We start from the raw sequence: 16,278 nt of genomic DNA, 5'->3' as shown, positions 1-16,278 counted from the left end.
CTGTAACGCGCAGCCGGGAGACGTTTGCAGGCTCCGCGGTCCCGAGCATCTGAACGGTGAAGTCGGTGGCCTTGCTTTCTTATCTCGCGCGGGGCGGGGGGCTGGGGGACGGGGTGGTGGGGGGGTGGGGGGGTTAGGATGCTCCGTGTGCGCCTGGGCTTGCGGAGAGGCTGCGGCCGTGCGCTCCGCCGCGGCCCCCGGGGCTGCGGGGAGGCTGGCGGTGCCCTTGCCTTGTTGGGGCGCGGCGCCACTGCACGGGGTTAACCGTACAATCGTGCTAGAGAGGGTGGGTGCGGGAGCCCGACGCGGCTGCCGAGGCTCCAGACAAAGCGCGGGGCTCCCCTCCCCCCCCCCCAGCCGCGCGGCGTGCCCGCAGGGAGAGCGGTGCAGGCTCTGAGGCCCCGGGCTGCGGCGCGCACCCCGCTACGTGGCCGCCGCCGGAGGGGGAGGCGCGGGCTCGTGGCGCAGTGCCCTTGATCCCCCGCTGCCGCCTTCGCCGCCTTTGTTTCTCCCCGCGGAGACCGCTGACCACGAGGCCCGCGCTCCCGATAGAGGGGGCCGCCTCGACCGAGGGGGATCCAGCTGGGAACGGGCCCTCTTTGACGGGGAGCGGCCGTGGAGGAGGTCTAGCTCTATCAGGACAGAACTTAGGGGGCTTGAGGCAGGAGGACTACCTGGAGTTGAAGCCCCGACTGGACTATAGACTTTACTCCCCCAGGAAAGGCCAGGAAATGGGGCCGAAACATCTTAGTGTTTCCTTATCTCGTGATTGGAGAGGGAGGGCTTCTGAAAAAATCAGGATGGAATTATATAGGAGCTCCTTTGGCTATTCCGAAACCTAGAGAATAAAAACCTCATGGTACTTTACTGATAACAGGCTGATTTTTCAAGCAGAAGATTCTCTTTCATGCAAAAATAAACATATAAACTGTTGCAAATTAGGTTGGAAAAGTAATTATCACCAAGTGAAGTTGTCTGAGATACTAGTGTGCCTGGTTGTCTTTACTAACCGCGTTAAAGTACTGACATCCTCAAGAATGTAATACTAATAGCACAGGGACTCAACTGTTTCCCTGAATTTTCAGCTGAAATGTGCAATTTGAAATCCACACAAAACTTGCAGTTGCCTTTTGTGTGTCATGAAATTTTAACTGTCCTACATTTTTTTTTCTTACAATAGCTCTTCAAATCTTCGATTTAAAAAAAATGGCCTCCAATAAAACTACATTGGTAAGTTTGTGAAAATGTAAAACCTGTAAGAATCTTGAGATGAAGGATTTTTTCCTTTAAATAAAAATCATAGCTACGAAGCCATGCGGTGTGGCCCAGGCCTTTATTCTGACACAGGAGGCAGAGGCTGGCTCATCTCCTGAGTTAAGAGGCCAGCCTGGTTTGCAGAGTGAATTCCAGGAGAGTCAAAGCTACGATGAGGGGTTAGGGGAGTTACAACTCAGGCAGGATGAGGTTGGCAGCCTTTAATCCCAGCAGAGGCAGGTGAAAGACATCCACAGACTTATCAGCACTTTAAAAGAAAAGAACACTTTTGAAGTGTTCTTACTGCCTTTCCTTAAGAAGGGTAACAATGCATTTTTTTAAAACCTAATATTAGGAGGACTGCATAGTACATGGTTCAGCTTTTGCAGGGTTTTTTTTTTTTTTTTTTTTTTTTTAAAGATAAAAATGCATGTTTGGGGATAGTGAGATGGCTCAATCTCCAGAACCCAAGAAATGGTAGAACAGATTCCACAAGATAGCGCCTTGATTTCCACACAGGTGCTGCCCACCACTGTAATAGAGTCTCCTGGATTGCCATGGTTACCATGAAGGCTGTGCTGGTCTAGAGATGCTAAGTGCTCATTAGTGCAGAATCTTAGAACAGACACTATGTGTGTCTAAACTGAATCAGATACAACTGCATTGTGTTGCCACCAGCAAGCATGACAAACTGTGTCTAGGAATGAAAGGACATGAGATCAATTCTGTTTCTGTTAAGCAATTTACTGACTATTGCTAAAGCCAATGTTTGCATTCTTGGGTTTTCTAGCAAGTTGGGCAAACTTGAAAAGATGTGTTTATTTTTGTCAAGTTACATTTAAAAAGAGAGAGATTAAAACTGAGTCAGCCAGGAGGTGGTGACACACACCTTTAATCCCAGCACTTCAGAGACATGCAGGTGGGTCTCGAGGACAGCCGGAGCTACATAGAGAAACCCTGTCTCAAAAAAACAAAAAAGAAAGAGAAAAAGAAGAAAAAATACCCTGAGTGTGAAGGTTCGTGTTTGTAATCCCACCCTGTGAGGTGCTGAGGCAAGCAGACTGCCTTGAGTTTAAGGATACCCAGGATTCTAAAGTCCTGGGTAGTCAGGGCTGCATATCAAAGCCCTATCTGGAAGAAGGTGCATGTAAGAATATGTAGTTATGGTTCCTGCATTGATTCTGACACATTGATCACAAGCATATGGAAGCAGGCGTTAACACCCAAGTCAAACAAAACATAGGCCCCTGCCTTTAATCTCAGCAGGCGGATCTCTGTGACATAAGGGACAGCCTGGTCTACACAAGAAAAACCCTGTTTCTAAAAACAAAACAAAAAAACCCCATAGGTTTTGATCCTTGAGTTTCTGACCAATTTGTGCCATCGTTATATCATACCTGATTTCAGCTGGCCTTCAAAGTACACTGGGATCTGTGGCCTGAAGCTGTCTGGTCACACTCTTAGTAGATGACCAATTACAGCTTAAAGCCATAAGTGATGAAAAGGTGAATCATCCCTTAAATTCCATGAGTTGGTGTGAGTGTGTAGGTATGCTTTTATACACGCTGGTGGCTTCAGCTGTCCTGGTGGTCTCGAGGCTCTACTGTTACCTTTTCCTGCTTGCATCCTTGCCTTGGTAGATGTTTTGCAAGATTAGGCATTTGGTGGGAGTTTTTTTGTTTTGTTTGGTCACTTTGAATTTTTTAAATAGCCCCTATAGTTATGCATAGTGGTGTTTGTAATCCCAGCACCAGGAGAGACAAAGTCAGGAGGATCACAGCAAGTTAAAGGCTAGATTGGGCTACCATCTCAAAAATTTTAAAGGGTGAACAGCACTGTTGTGGAGATGAAATGATTGAACATACTATATTGGGTTATTTTGGTATCCTACAGGGACTTCTTTGTAATGAACCATTTCAAGCTTTTTTAAATGCTTAGTTTCACTTTAATAACTCTGCTGAGAAAACACTCAGAAATGTTATACCGATCAAGCCCCCTAACAGAAAAAATCACTTTTGTTTTGGGGGTATAAGGTTTTCCTTCATAGCCCATGCATGCCTGAACCCATGATAATAGTCTATTTCCACTTCCTGTGTGCTACTACTGTGCTCATCGTGCCTGCCTTAAACTCCTCTTTAAAGTAAACTTAGATTTTTAGATTGATAACTCAGGAAAGAAATAATTTTTCTCCCACTAGAGCCAACATTTGGACTCTGAAGGTGACAGTATTTTAGGTCTGTCTTGAGTGGTCAGGAAACTGATCTACATGTAGTAATTATGGGAAAACATTCTTGGCCTTTTTGGTTTGTTTATGGTCTCCATGGTTAATCCTATAGTTTAAGTTGATGTTCTTCTTGGGAAAGGGATGCCGTAAAGCTGCAATTTTAATAGGTCTACTCTACTGCATTAAATGTAAGACATCGTTTAGTGGGGTTTGGTCAGCCACACCTATAAGCCCAGTGCTTGAGGTGTAGACTCTGGGGGATTGGGTATTCGAAGGTCTTCCTTGCCTGCATCGGGATTGGAGGCTGCCCTGGGCTGCATGTGACCCTGTCTTGGGTGTTCTGTTGCTGTTGTTTTGGTTTGGGTTGTTGTTTGTTTAACCATCATACTTCAGTATTGGTTGCTTTCTTATTGTGATAAGACACCATGATCCAAGGATGCTTCCAGAAGAGTTTAATGAGGGTTACAGGTTAATAAGAGGTTGACTCAAGCCGGGCGAAGTGGCATACTCCTTTTATCCTAACAGTTGGGAGGCAGAGGCAGGTGGGTTTGCTGTGAGTTCAAGGCTAGCCTGGTCTACAAAATTGAGTCCAGGATAGCCAGCACTATTAAACAGAGAAGCCCTATCTCAAACTAAAAATGAATAAATAAGAAGTTGACTCCCATGACCATCCTGGTGAGAAGATGGCAGCAGGTATAGCACTGAAGCAGTAGCTGAAAGTTTGCCTTTGGTCCACAAGGGAATGAGGTTGGCTTTTGAAACCTCTAAGCACCACTCCCCCCTCCTATTCTCCCGAGTGACATACCTCATTAGCAAGGCCGCTCTGTCCTGCAGAGGCCTTGAGCGCTAATGCTCCAGTCTCCATTGTTACCTGGTGCTTTCTGGTTATTTGTCACTAGGTTGTGATAAAATGAGTGGTGAGTCTGTTAACTTGATCTTGTAGAATTCTGGAAATAAAACTAAGAAAGGATAAGATTATATCTCAGATGGTATAAAATTCTGTAATACTTGTAAAGGGTATTGAGTTATAAGTGTAAATCAGTGGAACAAAACTATTGTTTTATTATCTATTGACTTTCTAGAAGGTATCTACCCTGATCATAGAAGTTTAAAGGGGTGGAGGGTTAAAAGGGGTTTTTTGGTTTTTTTGTTTGTGAGTGTGTGTGTGTCAGATGAATAAAACAATTTGGCCCTAAAATGTACTCAAGTTTTAAATTTTTCTTAATTTCTCTTTTGTTTTAGCAAAAAATGGGAAAGAAACAGAATGGAAAGAGTAAAAAAGTTGAAGAGGCAGAGCCTGAAGAATTTGTGGTAGAGAAGGTGCTGGACCGGCGTGTAGTGAACGGGAAGGTGGAGTACTTCCTCAAGTGGAAGGGGTTCACCGAGTAAGACCCCCCCCCAGCACTGTCACGCTGCTGTGCTCACAGCCAGGGGCTAGCCTTGGATGATATGTGTTCACTTGCCTCAGTTACATATTTGCTTACTTTTTGTTCTGTTGAGACAGAGTCTCATGAATCCCAAGCTGGTCTTGAACTTGCTATATAGCCAAGGATAACCTTAAACCCTGCTATTCTGTCTCCACCTCCCCAGTGCACAGGCATGCACGACGCATGGTCCTAAGGATTGAACCCAGGCTTTTCATGATGCTCAGCCAGATTTTTTTTTTCTTTTTAAGATTTCTTTATTTTTAATTGCATGTATGCCTGCATGACAGAAGAGAGCATCAAATAGAAGGCATCAGATTCCAGTGTAGTTGGTTATGAGCTACCATGTAGTTTCAGAAATTGAACTCAGGACCTCTGGTTGAGCAGCCAGTACTCTTGACTGCTGAGCCATCTCTCCAATCGCAGGACTCTTATTAACTGCATCCCTGGCCCTTACTTTAGTACCTTTACTTGTACAGAGAATAGCCTAAAAGTTTATTTTTTTTTCCCCCTTTTCTTTCCAAGACAGGGTTTCTCTATAGCCTTGGCTGTTCTGGACTCACTGTGTAGACCAGACTGGCCTCGAACTCACATAGATCCGCCTGCCTCTTTCTTCCCAAGTACTGGTATTAAAGGCATGAAAAGTTTACTTTTGGCTTAAATATTTTATCAGTTTGCCCAAAGATCCATTTGAAATAAGTTTTAATTCTAGAATTACCCTTGTTTGAGGTTTATTTAAGCCTTTGAGTGTCTAGAGAGATGACTCAGTGGTTAAGAGCACTTGTTCTTAGAGAGGCCCAGGGTTCAATTCCCAGCACCCACATCGTGGCTCATAGTCATCCATAGTTTCAGGTTGTCCAGTGTCACTTTCTGACCTTCTAAAGCACCAGGCACACAAGTGATGCACATGCTTGCTTACACCCAGGAAAGACGCTCATGCATTTTTAAAAAGCAAGGCTTTAGCAAGTAAAAACCTAGCATAGTAGAGTTTAATTTATTGCTATAGAGAGTGAAACTTTTAAAACTAAAGTTCACTAAAGCATAATTTTTTAAATTAGTATGCACAGGATTGAATGTCATTATGACACTTTGAAACAGAACGTGTTGTAGTGGATTCTCCTTCCCTTCCATCTCCTCCCCATCCTTTTTTTTTTCATGTGTTCTTTACTAAAGCGTTTTACTGTTGTATTAAACATAATACTGATTTGAGTACCAATGACCAAGAGTCTAACATCTAAGGCAGTACTGAAAATAACACTAAATTTGGGACATCAGCCTTCCTCCCAAAGTTAAGCTTTGCCAATGTTAGAGTCTGAAGAGACCAGCAGACCAAGTTATTGAGTCCCAGGTGTTAGTGACACTATTATTTCTTCCAATGCTGCCCTTTTTTTTTTTTTTTTTTTTTAATTTAAAAAATCAGTGTGGCCTGAGCATTGTGGTACAATACTGTAATCCCAGCACTGTGGAAGCTGAAGCAAGATTAGGGGTTGGAGGCAACCTAGGCTATGGAGTGAGGCTGTGTCTTTAAAAACAAAACAGAGCCAGACATGGTGGTGCACGCCTTTTAATCCCAGGACTTGGGAGGCAAAGGCAGCGGATTGCTGTGAGTTTGAGGCCAGCCTGGTCTACAAAGTGAGTCCAGCACAGTCAAGGCTACACAGGGAAACCCACCCCCCAAAAAAGCAAAAAAACAAAGAAAGAAAAATAGTTTTGATGCTTTACAAATCATGCAGCAGGCTAGATTTGGCTTTAGTGTTTGCCAGCCCTTACATTACATCCTTTCCCAAGTTAACAAACAACTAAAAATTGAACACATTTCAAATTTAGTAATCTTTTAGAGCCAGGCATGGTAGTGGCTTGCCTTTAATCCCAGCACTTGGGAGGCAGAGGCAGGCAGATTGCTGTGAGTTCGAAGCCAGCCTAGTCTACAAAATTACTCCAGGATAGCCAAGGCTAATACAGAGAGACCCTGTCTCAGGGAGGAAGGAAGGAAGGGTGGCGCATGCCTTTAATTCCAGCAGAGGCAGGTGGATCTCGGAGTTCGAGGCCAGCCTGGTCTAAAAGACAGCTGGAGCTCCACAGAAACCCCATCTCAAACAATATCTCAGAATCTTTATTTCAAAAACAAAATCATTGTTTTTAAAAATACTTCTATGGTCCCTGCACTGAGAATTCACAGCCAGCCTACAGTGCCTTGGTCCCCCTTTTTTTTTTTTTTTTTTTAAACTCAGGGAGGGGCTTGAGTTGTAGCTCAGTTGGGAGAGGGCTTGCCCGGCATGCACAAGGCTGGGCTTGATCCTCAGCACAAGATAAACTGAATACGATAGAGGATGCTTTTTTGTTTTTGTATTTTGGGGTATTTGGTTTTTCGAGACAGGATTTCTCTGTGTAGCCTTGGCTGTTCTGGATTGCTTTGTAGACCAGGCTGGCCTCGAACTCACAAAGATCCACTTGTCTCTGCCTCCTGAGTGCTGGGATTAAAAGCGTGCACCACCATGCTCAACAAGAATGCATTTTAATACCTAGTATTTAGGAGGGGGGGCGGCGGGGGATTAGAACTGTGTTACATAAAACATTTAGGCCAACTAGTGAGTTGCTTATGGGCAGAAAAATATTAGTATTCAACGGCTTTCGGGGTAAAATAGCAGATTGCTCACTTAGGAATGTGAAGGTGGTTGTGAAAGGAAGTGTAGACATTTCTAAATAATACAGGAAATAGAAGGGCTTTCCTTCCTATTACTGCTCTACTAGTGTGAGTGTTTGTCCTATAGGAACTTTTCCCCCCAGATAGTTATGAACAGGTCCAGGTAATGGCAATGTTTAATTGAATCAACTTTTTGTTTTCTTTAACTGAACACAGTGCTGATAATACTTGGGAACCAGAAGAAAATTTAGATTGTCCAGAATTAATTGAAGCATTTCTTAATTCTCAAAAAGCTGGTAAAGAAAAAGATGGTACAAAAAGGAAATCTTTATCTGACAGTGAATCTGATGATAGCAAATCAAAGAAGAAAAGAGACGCTGTAAGTATATAAAGCGCCGCCCGGTAGCCTGGGCCTCGTCAGGGGTGATGACTTGAATTTTAATTACTTTGCACTTTTTTTCAGCTGAGATATCTTTTATTTAGTTGATATTTTGTTCTTTATGTTAACATTCAAAATGATGGGTTTCGTTATGGTGTTTTCATACATAGTTACCATCCTGTTTTGTTCTAGCTCATTGCCCTGTCCCTTCCTGTCCTGCTTTCCTTTTGAAGGGTGGGTTTGAGGCAGGGTCTCTTGTGACAGACAGTGACCTTGACCCACCCCCTGCTCTTTACCTCTGACTTCCACTTACAACTAGAGTAGATGAGGTGTTTTGGGGACAGGGTTTCTCAGTGTAGCTCTGCCTGGCTTGAGAGTCAGAAACCTGCCTGCCTTTGCCTCCTAAGTGCTGGAGTTAAATACATGCCCTGTCGTGTCCAGCTGAAACCAGAATACTTGTCTTCTTCCTGTGTGTGGTGTTAAGCCTGCATATACATGTGTCTGTGAACCACATGCATGCTTGGTGTTCCCAGAAGCTGGAGGAGCGAATCCGATCTCGTCAGCCTGAAATGTGTGCGCTGCCATTGTAGATGCTGGTACTTGGCCTCAGATTCTCTGGTAGTGTAGGAAAGGCTTCTAGCCGCCCCAGCCCCTAGAGTGCTTTTAAATTCCAATTAGGAAAAAAAGAAAGAACCCTTTACAGAGGCAGGCATGGTGGCTCTATAAGGTGCCCTCTACCCTTGGCTTTAAATAGGTTGTATTTGCCCCATCTATTGGCCAGTGACCATGGGAGGAAAGGAAAGGTCTTGGTACTGGATTCGGCTCATACTCCAAGCATTCAGCACACTTTAAATTGGTAAAAGACTGGGTTTCAAATGTCATCATTTGACAAGGTATCAAGAACTTTGCATATGGGGCATTAACTATGAAGTCTAGATTAAGATCCAGTTGTGTGCATGAGAAAACAAGACTAGCTGCCGGTGGAGCTCTGAAGTAAAAGTGTGTGCCTAAAAGAAGCAGAGCTTTAGCAGTAATGCCTATGCGCTGCCGAACCAGCAGCCCAAAGGCCTATCCTAGGGGCACTAATTTTTTTCTGATAAATAATAATAAGCCTGAACCACAGAGCTTAACTAACTCACCCAAACCCACAGACCTAAAGGGCTAGAGTTGTCATCCTAACCCAGGCAGTCTTTACTTTAGAGCCTGGTTACACTGATGTGAAACTTTAGTGATTTTAGTTTACTGATATCATCAATTATCAAATATTAAACTCTTCGTCTAGAGAGATGGCTCGGTGGTTAAGAGCACTGACTATTCTTCCAAAGCAATCCCATGGTGGCTCAGAACCATCTATGATGAGATCTGGTGTTCTCTTCTGGCCTGCTGGCTCACTGCAGGTGGAATACCCTATAAACAATAAGTATTTACACTCTGGGAGTATGTAAGCTATAATTACCAATTTTGTTGTTTCATTTTAGTTTTTTTTTTTTTTTTTTTTAAGCCAGGTATGGGGTATGGCTTTAGTCCCAGTACTGAGGAGGCAGAGGCAATCAGGTCTCCAAGTTTCAGGCCAGCCTAGTCTACATAGTAAGACCCTGTGGCGGGAGGCAGACAGGGCTGGAGTTGGAACGCTGGCTCCGTGGGTGAGAGCACTCACTCCCAGAGGACCATTTGGTGCACAGCACCTACTTGAGAGCTCACAATGCTCCTAGTCCGTAACTCCAGCTGCAGAGGATCCAACACCCTCTTCGACTTCCAGAGGCACCAGGCACACACATGGTACACAGGCATACCTGTAGGTAAAACACTCAAACATATAAATTCACACACACCCAACTCACAGAGATCCACCTGCTTCTGTCTCCCAAGTGCTGGGATTAAAAGTGTGCAAAACCTTACCTGGTTATAAGTGTTCAAGTACTAGTAATCAGAGGACATGAACTGTTCTTGTAGAAACGCCCAAGCTCAGTTCCTAGCACCTATGTGAGTACTCAGAATTGTCTGTAACTCCAGCCCCACTGGATTCAGCACCCTTCTTCTGGCCATCAAAAGCACCCAAACTTACAAGTGCTCAAATAGATGCACATGATTATCAAAAATAAATAGCAATGCCAAAAAATAATAGTTTTAGTTTATCTAGAACTGATTGGAAACTGGACAATCCGGCATTCACCTGTAATCCCAACACTTGAGAGGTGAATTCAAGGTCATTAGCCACACAGCAAGCTTTGCCTAGAAAGCTGATCCTATCTTTTTAAAATACATATATTTATACAAATGCATATAAGCATGCATACAAATAAAACCTGTTGGGTGTTAAACATGCTGTGAAAGAAGAGAGTCTCTGCAGTGTCTAGTTTAAGGAGGACAAGTCTGGGTGTGATGGTTCATGCCTATAATCTTAGCACTGAGGGACTGAGGTAAGAGAAATGATTGGAGACTTTGATGCTTGCTCACATTTCACAGAACTTGTCTCCAAAGTAAAGTGATTGTGTTTTTGAGACTGCCTTGTATAGCCCAGGGTAACCTTGAACCCCTGATCCTCCAGCCTCCATCTACCAAGTACTGGGTCAATCCCAGGACTTCATGGTTCGGTGCCTGGCTTGCTGTGCTACCACTAATGTGCAAAATGTTTTAGGGGAAGTGTGTAACACAATCCCAAGTCCGATAACTCAAAATAGACCTATTTTTTTTTTATTTCTTTAAAATAAGCAAATATTTTAGACTTAATTCCTAGAAATGAGTTAATTGGGATTTTATTGTTCTTTGGGATTGGCTTTTATTGTAACTGATTATAACGACATGTTATATTGTTGTATGTAAAATATATGTTGTGGCTATTATTTCTTTTAATTTATTATAATTTCTTCACATTGCATCCTGATTGTTACTCCCTTGCTCTTATCTTCCCGTTCCCACCCTCCCTCGCCCTATATTATGGTTTTATAATAAAAACTAATCAGTTTTATACTTTGAGGCAGGGTCTCGACATAGCCCTGGCTGTCCTAGAACTCTTTAGAACAGGCTTTGCCTCTACCTCCAGAGTGCTGGGATTAAAGGCTTGTGCTACCATGCACAGCAATAGTGACTGGTGTTATAGTAAAGATGCTAGTCTGGGAGTCTGAGGGCGTGTATGTGTGCAGCTACCACATGAGTCAGAAAAGGGAGTCCCTGGAATTGCAGTTAGGTGCTTGTGAGCCATCATGTGGTGCTGAACCCAGATTGTCTACAAGAGCAAGTGCTCTTAACACTAAGCCATTTCACCAGCCCCTTGAGGGCTTCTTAGATGTATATTCTTACAAGATCAGGTGTGTTCAGGGTTCTATGGCCATAGATTATATGTGTATTCTTCGGGTCCTGGTCTTGCTGTGTAGCTCAGGGTACACTTAAACTTAACGATCTTTGTGACTACTGAGATTACGGGCTTGTGCTGCTATAAGTGGCTGCATATTTATTTACCTTTGTTTTTCGTTTGCCAGCTGGTTCTTGGTCAAGTTTCATTAAATAACCTAGGTTATCCTTGAACTTACTCTGTCTCTACCTCTAAAGTGCTGGATTTATAGGTGTTTAGAATTTAATTTTCAAGAGTATATAATTGCTCAGTATGTTGTTACATGCTATAGTTTAGCTGTCAAGAAACTGAAGCAGGACGGTTGATAGTTTGAGGCACTAATCTATGCTACATCGTAAGATCTTAACCTTATTTTTAAAGAAATGGTCTTGTCTGGCCCAGGCTTAATCTTAACTCCTGGTGCTTCTGCCTCCAGCTGGCTTCCAAGTGCTGGACCAAGCCCAGGATTTCTTGCATACTAAGCAGATGCTCTACCAATAAAACCTGCTTTCCAAGCCCCAAGCCTGTTTCCTTATCAGAATTAGATTCTTGTTCTAGTTGGTCCTAGCTCACTGTTGGGAGTTCGGATGAAAGTTGTAGTTCATAAAGAATTTTTAATGCTATTTGTTGCATGGAAATATTCAGTCTATTACTTAAAACTCTTAACAGGCCGACAAACCAAGGGGCTTTGCCAGAGGTCTTGATCCTGAACGAATAATTGGTGCCACAGACAGCAGTGGAGAATTAATGTTTCTCATGAAATGGTAAGTTCAAAGGCAGTTGTTTGGTGAGAATTTGGTTTTTTACTTTATACACACCTGGCTGGTGTGGGATTCTCTATGTGGACCAAGCTAGCCTCAGTTCATAGAGTTCTACCTAGCGCTGCCTCCCAAAGGCCTGGGATTAGGGGTGAAGCAAGTTAATTCTATGGAAGATTTCTTAAGTAGTTCCCAGCCTAAGGTGGCAAGTAGTAACTAGCAGAGCATGGTGGTTTATCCCTGGGATCCCAGCCCTCAAGGGCTGAGGTAGGATTGCCACAAGTAAGTGGAAGGGAAGCAAATGCATGCCTCTTTTGAGAAACTAAGTTTAGTGAAATGTAACCACAACTACTATGCAGCCCTCTGGTGGTGCTTCCGTTTGGTTTATTTTAATTATTAATTATTGAGTAGATCTCGGTTGATGTGCACAGTTTTAACATTCAGCTGATTTCTCTTCCCTCACAACAGGAAGGACTCGGATGAGGCTGACTTGGTGCTGGCAAAGGAGGCGAATATGAAGTGTCCTCAGATTGTCATCGCCTTCTATGAGGAGAGGCTGACTTGGCATTCTTGTCCCGAAGATGAAGCACAATAATCGTTTGCATTTTTATATATATTTATATATATATAAAATCTGGATCTTGGGTTTTGAATTACTAGTGTGAAAAACATAGCGTTCTAATGAAAAAGGAGTTTGCTATGCTGGTTTTGAAAGTATTGACAGTGGTTGGGATATTTTTGGGTTTTGTTTTGCATCACAAGGCACTGATTCCATTGAGCAGATAAGAGCTTTCTGTAGTTGCTTCCTTTAACAGTAGAGTGTTGGATACCGTGTTGTATCTCCGTGGCTTTGAGAAACAGCTTCTCTTAAATGCTGGGGAGAAATTACAGTCATTACTCAATCAGAACTTATTTTTAACTGGGACACAGAAGGACCATTCGGGGGTTTTTCGTTTGTATGCGTGTGTGTGCATAAAACACATAACTGTTTTTGGTTTTTGTCTTGTTTTTTTAATATTCAAAATAACTAAAGATGAAAACACAAGTTGATGAGATTCCATCGTTGTGAACGTTTTTCCTGAAACCATAATCTTTCCAATTAAGCAGGTTCTATAATTTATTTGATAGTTTTAAAAAGCAACCACACCAAAATTTGTGTATTACCACATAAATACAGTAGATTATTTACAAAATTTTGTCCACACCAACCCCCCCCACACACACACACACATACACTTCAAAAAACGGAATTAGACAAAGTAGTGGTATGATTTAATGACAAGACTTAAGTGTGGTGGCGCATGCTATTAATCCCAGCACCCAGGAGGCAGAGGGATCTCTGGTTTAGAGGCCAGCCTGGTTTACGAGCAAGTTCTAGGTCAGCCAGGGCATGTAAAAGTTCCTCTGTAGAAAGTTGAAATCTGTACTAAAAGGTTATGATTCGTGGAATCTGTTTGCTGTGGAGATGGAATCGTGCTTAGAGATGTCGGCAATTACGGCCTGCCGACATAAGCAAGTGAACAGCCCTTGCTGACATCAGTTAATGCCCTGCATGCCTTTTCCTTACCCTGACTCATTCCTTCTGGTAGGATCAATCTCTTCAGTATTTGGTTCTGGTTCAGTGAGCCAGAAAAGTAACTTTGTAGTATCAGAATGTCATCCAACTGTATATTTACTTTATTGTAAATAATGGTGAACAGTGGTCAATAAATAGTTTTATATTCCTTTATGTGGTGACTTTTGTCATTTTCTGATTTGCTTCATAATGAGGGTGAGACTATCTATTCACAGAGTTGGTCCTTTGTTTTTGACTCAGGGCCTGTTTGTATTTATGGTCTCCTTGAACAGTCATCCTCTCAGCCTCCCAAGTGCTAGGTTAGGCTTACACTTGTGGTGTTCCTGCTACTGCCTCCTGAATACTGGGGCCACACATCTATACGCACGCACATTTACTTACTTAGTTCATTTGTTTATTTATTGCCAGTATGGGCTGGGTAGTCCCAGCAGTGACCATTTGCACAATGGAGAGGCCAACAGCCCTTCAGCTTTGGGAAACTGGAAGCCATCTGTCCTGGTGCTGAAGGGAGTCACTTTCCAGTACACGTTGGGTGGTCCAGGAACCCGGAGTGTGATGGTAGCCGCACAGATAGACTAAGCCTGAAGCACTGCTTCCTTTTCCTTATAGCCCTCTTTCTGTCTTTCAAGATTTTGCTTTTCATGATGGGTCGGTGTACCTTTAGGGGATAGAGGGTAACTCTTGCATCCTCTGGAGTGGATGCTGGCAAATGAACTCTGGTTGTCTGGAGGAACAGAAAGTGTTTCTCACTGCTGATCCATCTGTCCAGCCCTTCTTGGACTTTGTTATATCTGGGTCACTGTAGGAAGGACTGCCCACTCTAGGCAGAGGCTTCACACTCAGTTAATCCTTTTTACAAATACCGCACAGAGTCATAGCTATTGATTCCAAGCCCATCAAGTTGACCTTTAGCCTTCACACCTGTTCATCTTCTCATGGTCTTAAGTAGGCAGTACTTGTTGGAAACTTTCCTTTTGGGCATGGTGGCGCATGCCTTTAACCAGCAGAGGCAGGCAGATCACTTTTTTTGTTTTGTTTTGTTTTTTTGTTTTTTTGTTTTTTGAGATCTGTGTAGCCCTGGCTGTCCTGGACTTGCTTTGTAGACCAGGCTGGCCTCGACTTCAGTGATCTACCTGCCTCTGCCTCCCAAGTGCTGGGATTAAAGGCATGCGCCACCACGCCTGGCCTATATGATGTATTTTTAAAAGGAAAATAAATTAGTTCCAACTATGCCAATAGCTGATTTCAAGCTATATAACAAGAGCCAAAATAAAAGCAGCATGGTACTGACAAAACCAAAAATGTAAATAAGTGTACAACAGGACAGACATCCAGATACAGATCCAAGAAGCTGCAACCACCTGGTATTTGACAAAGATGACAAAATACTAGAGAACCTTAGAGCCCAGACACACCAGGTGCACGCTCTTCCCCCTTCACAGCTGCTGCAAACAGCTGACAAGGCCACCTCCAGCTGCAGTCTACCTTCCCTGCTTTCACAAATACCCAAGTACTTCTTTGTCCCACCTTGATCCTGGGAGCAATCCCTTTCAGTTGGCAAAGCCATAAACAGAAGCGCTAGAAGCAGGACAAGTGACCGGTGACGTCACACACTAAGCCCATTGTTCATGCTGATGCCCCCTGTTCTGAAGTGTACTTGAGACCTTCAAACACTTGCCTCAGCCAGAAATGCAGAAAACAAAATGTCTCAGCCAAATTAGATGATGTCAACTGACCGCGGCCCCATTTTCTGTAGCACAGCACCTGCCCTCCCCCTTACTCCTTCTCAGAGGACCTTAGAACAGGTTCTGGGGCTGGAGAGATGGCTCAGAGGTTAACAGCACCGTCTGTTCTTTCAAAGGTCCCGAGTTCAATTCCCAGCAACCACATGGTGGCTCACAACCATCTATGATGTGATCTCAGTCCTCTTCTGGCGTGCAGGCATACACACGGGCAGAACACTGTACATATGAAGAACACGTTCTGTCGTGCCATGCAGGCTGAAGCTTTTTGCTTCTGAACTCACAGTTACAGCTAAATCTTTCCCCTGAAGAACAATCCAACTCTGTTTCTCTGGAACTCTTCTTCCTAAAAACCTAACAGAGATAAGACAACCTCTTTAACAGAGGGTTCTGAAAAAAACAAAAACAAAACAAAAAAAACTGGGTTCTGGCTGCTGCTTTGGTTTGTTTTCTGTTGCTGTGACAAACACCATGACTCAAAGTCACTTAAGGGAGGAAAGGGTTTTTGTTTTGTTTTCAGTTTGCAGGCCACGGTCCATCAATAAGGGAAGAAGTTAGGCCAGAAGGTGACGCAGGAATCACAGAGAAAGATACTCACTGATGAGCACTTTAGATAACGCAGGCTCGCTCTCCCACAGCCTGAGAGCACCTGCCTCCTGGTAGTACTTGCAGAAAGAATCTCTTGTGCACTGTATGGACCCATCACCTGTCAATTAAAAACACCGAAGGCCTGTGCCTGAGACAGGAACTAGGCAGAAGGGATTCTGGAATAGAGCCAGACAGGAAATTCAGCCAGCAAGATGTGAAGAAGACGGCACATGGTGCCTGAGCTCAGGTAGCCAGCCACATGCCAGAATGGGTAGTATGGTGGGTAATTTTATTTTATTTTTTGTTTTGTTTTGTTTGTTTTGTTTTTTTCAGACAGGGTGTCTCTTGTTACGTGCAG

The 16,278-nt window shown here is 43.5% G+C and overlaps 1 protein-coding gene across 2 annotated transcripts; it reads left to right on the top strand.

The window, feature by feature from the left end:
- The first annotated feature begins 998 nt into the window (after positions 1-998).
- On the top strand, positions 999-13,009 carry Cbx3 (chromobox 3). 2 transcript variants are annotated; one of them, XM_051152374.1, is made up of 5 exons: positions 999-1,230; positions 4,721-4,863; positions 7,763-7,925; positions 11,926-12,020; positions 12,483-13,009. In XM_051152374.1, the coding sequence occupies exons 1-5, from the start codon at positions 1,207-1,209 to the stop codon at positions 12,607-12,609; spliced, it is 552 nt and encodes a 183-aa protein (XP_051008331.1). In that variant the 5' UTR covers positions 999-1,206; the 3' UTR covers positions 12,610-13,009. The 2 variants fall into 2 exon arrangements, with proteins under 2 accessions (XP_051008331.1, XP_051008332.1); XM_051152375.1 differs by lacking the exon at positions 12,483-13,009 and having other exon boundaries at positions 4,721-4,862; positions 7,835-7,925; positions 11,926-11,974.
- The last annotated feature ends 3,269 nt before the right edge of the window (positions 13,010-16,278 follow it).

The sequence above is a fragment of the Acomys russatus genome, chromosome 10 (genome assembly GCF_903995435.1).
Source record: "Acomys russatus chromosome 10, mAcoRus1.1, whole genome shotgun sequence".
NCBI lineage: Eukaryota > Metazoa > Chordata > Mammalia > Rodentia > Muridae > Acomys > Acomys russatus.
Note: the sequence above shows the minus strand (reverse complement) of the source record. Positions and strands in the feature narration are given on the sequence as shown.

Coding starts and splice junctions, on each gene's coding strand:
- Cbx3 (XM_051152374.1), top strand. CDS start 1,207: ATGGCCTCCAATAAAACTACATTG. Junction 4,864..7,762: donor AAGTGGAAGGGGTTCACCGA/GTAAGACCCCCC, acceptor AACTGAACACAG/TGCTGATAATACTTGGGAAC. Junction 7,926..11,925: donor CAAAGAAGAAAAGAGACGCT/GTAAGTATATAA, acceptor AACTCTTAACAG/GCCGACAAACCAAGGGGCTT.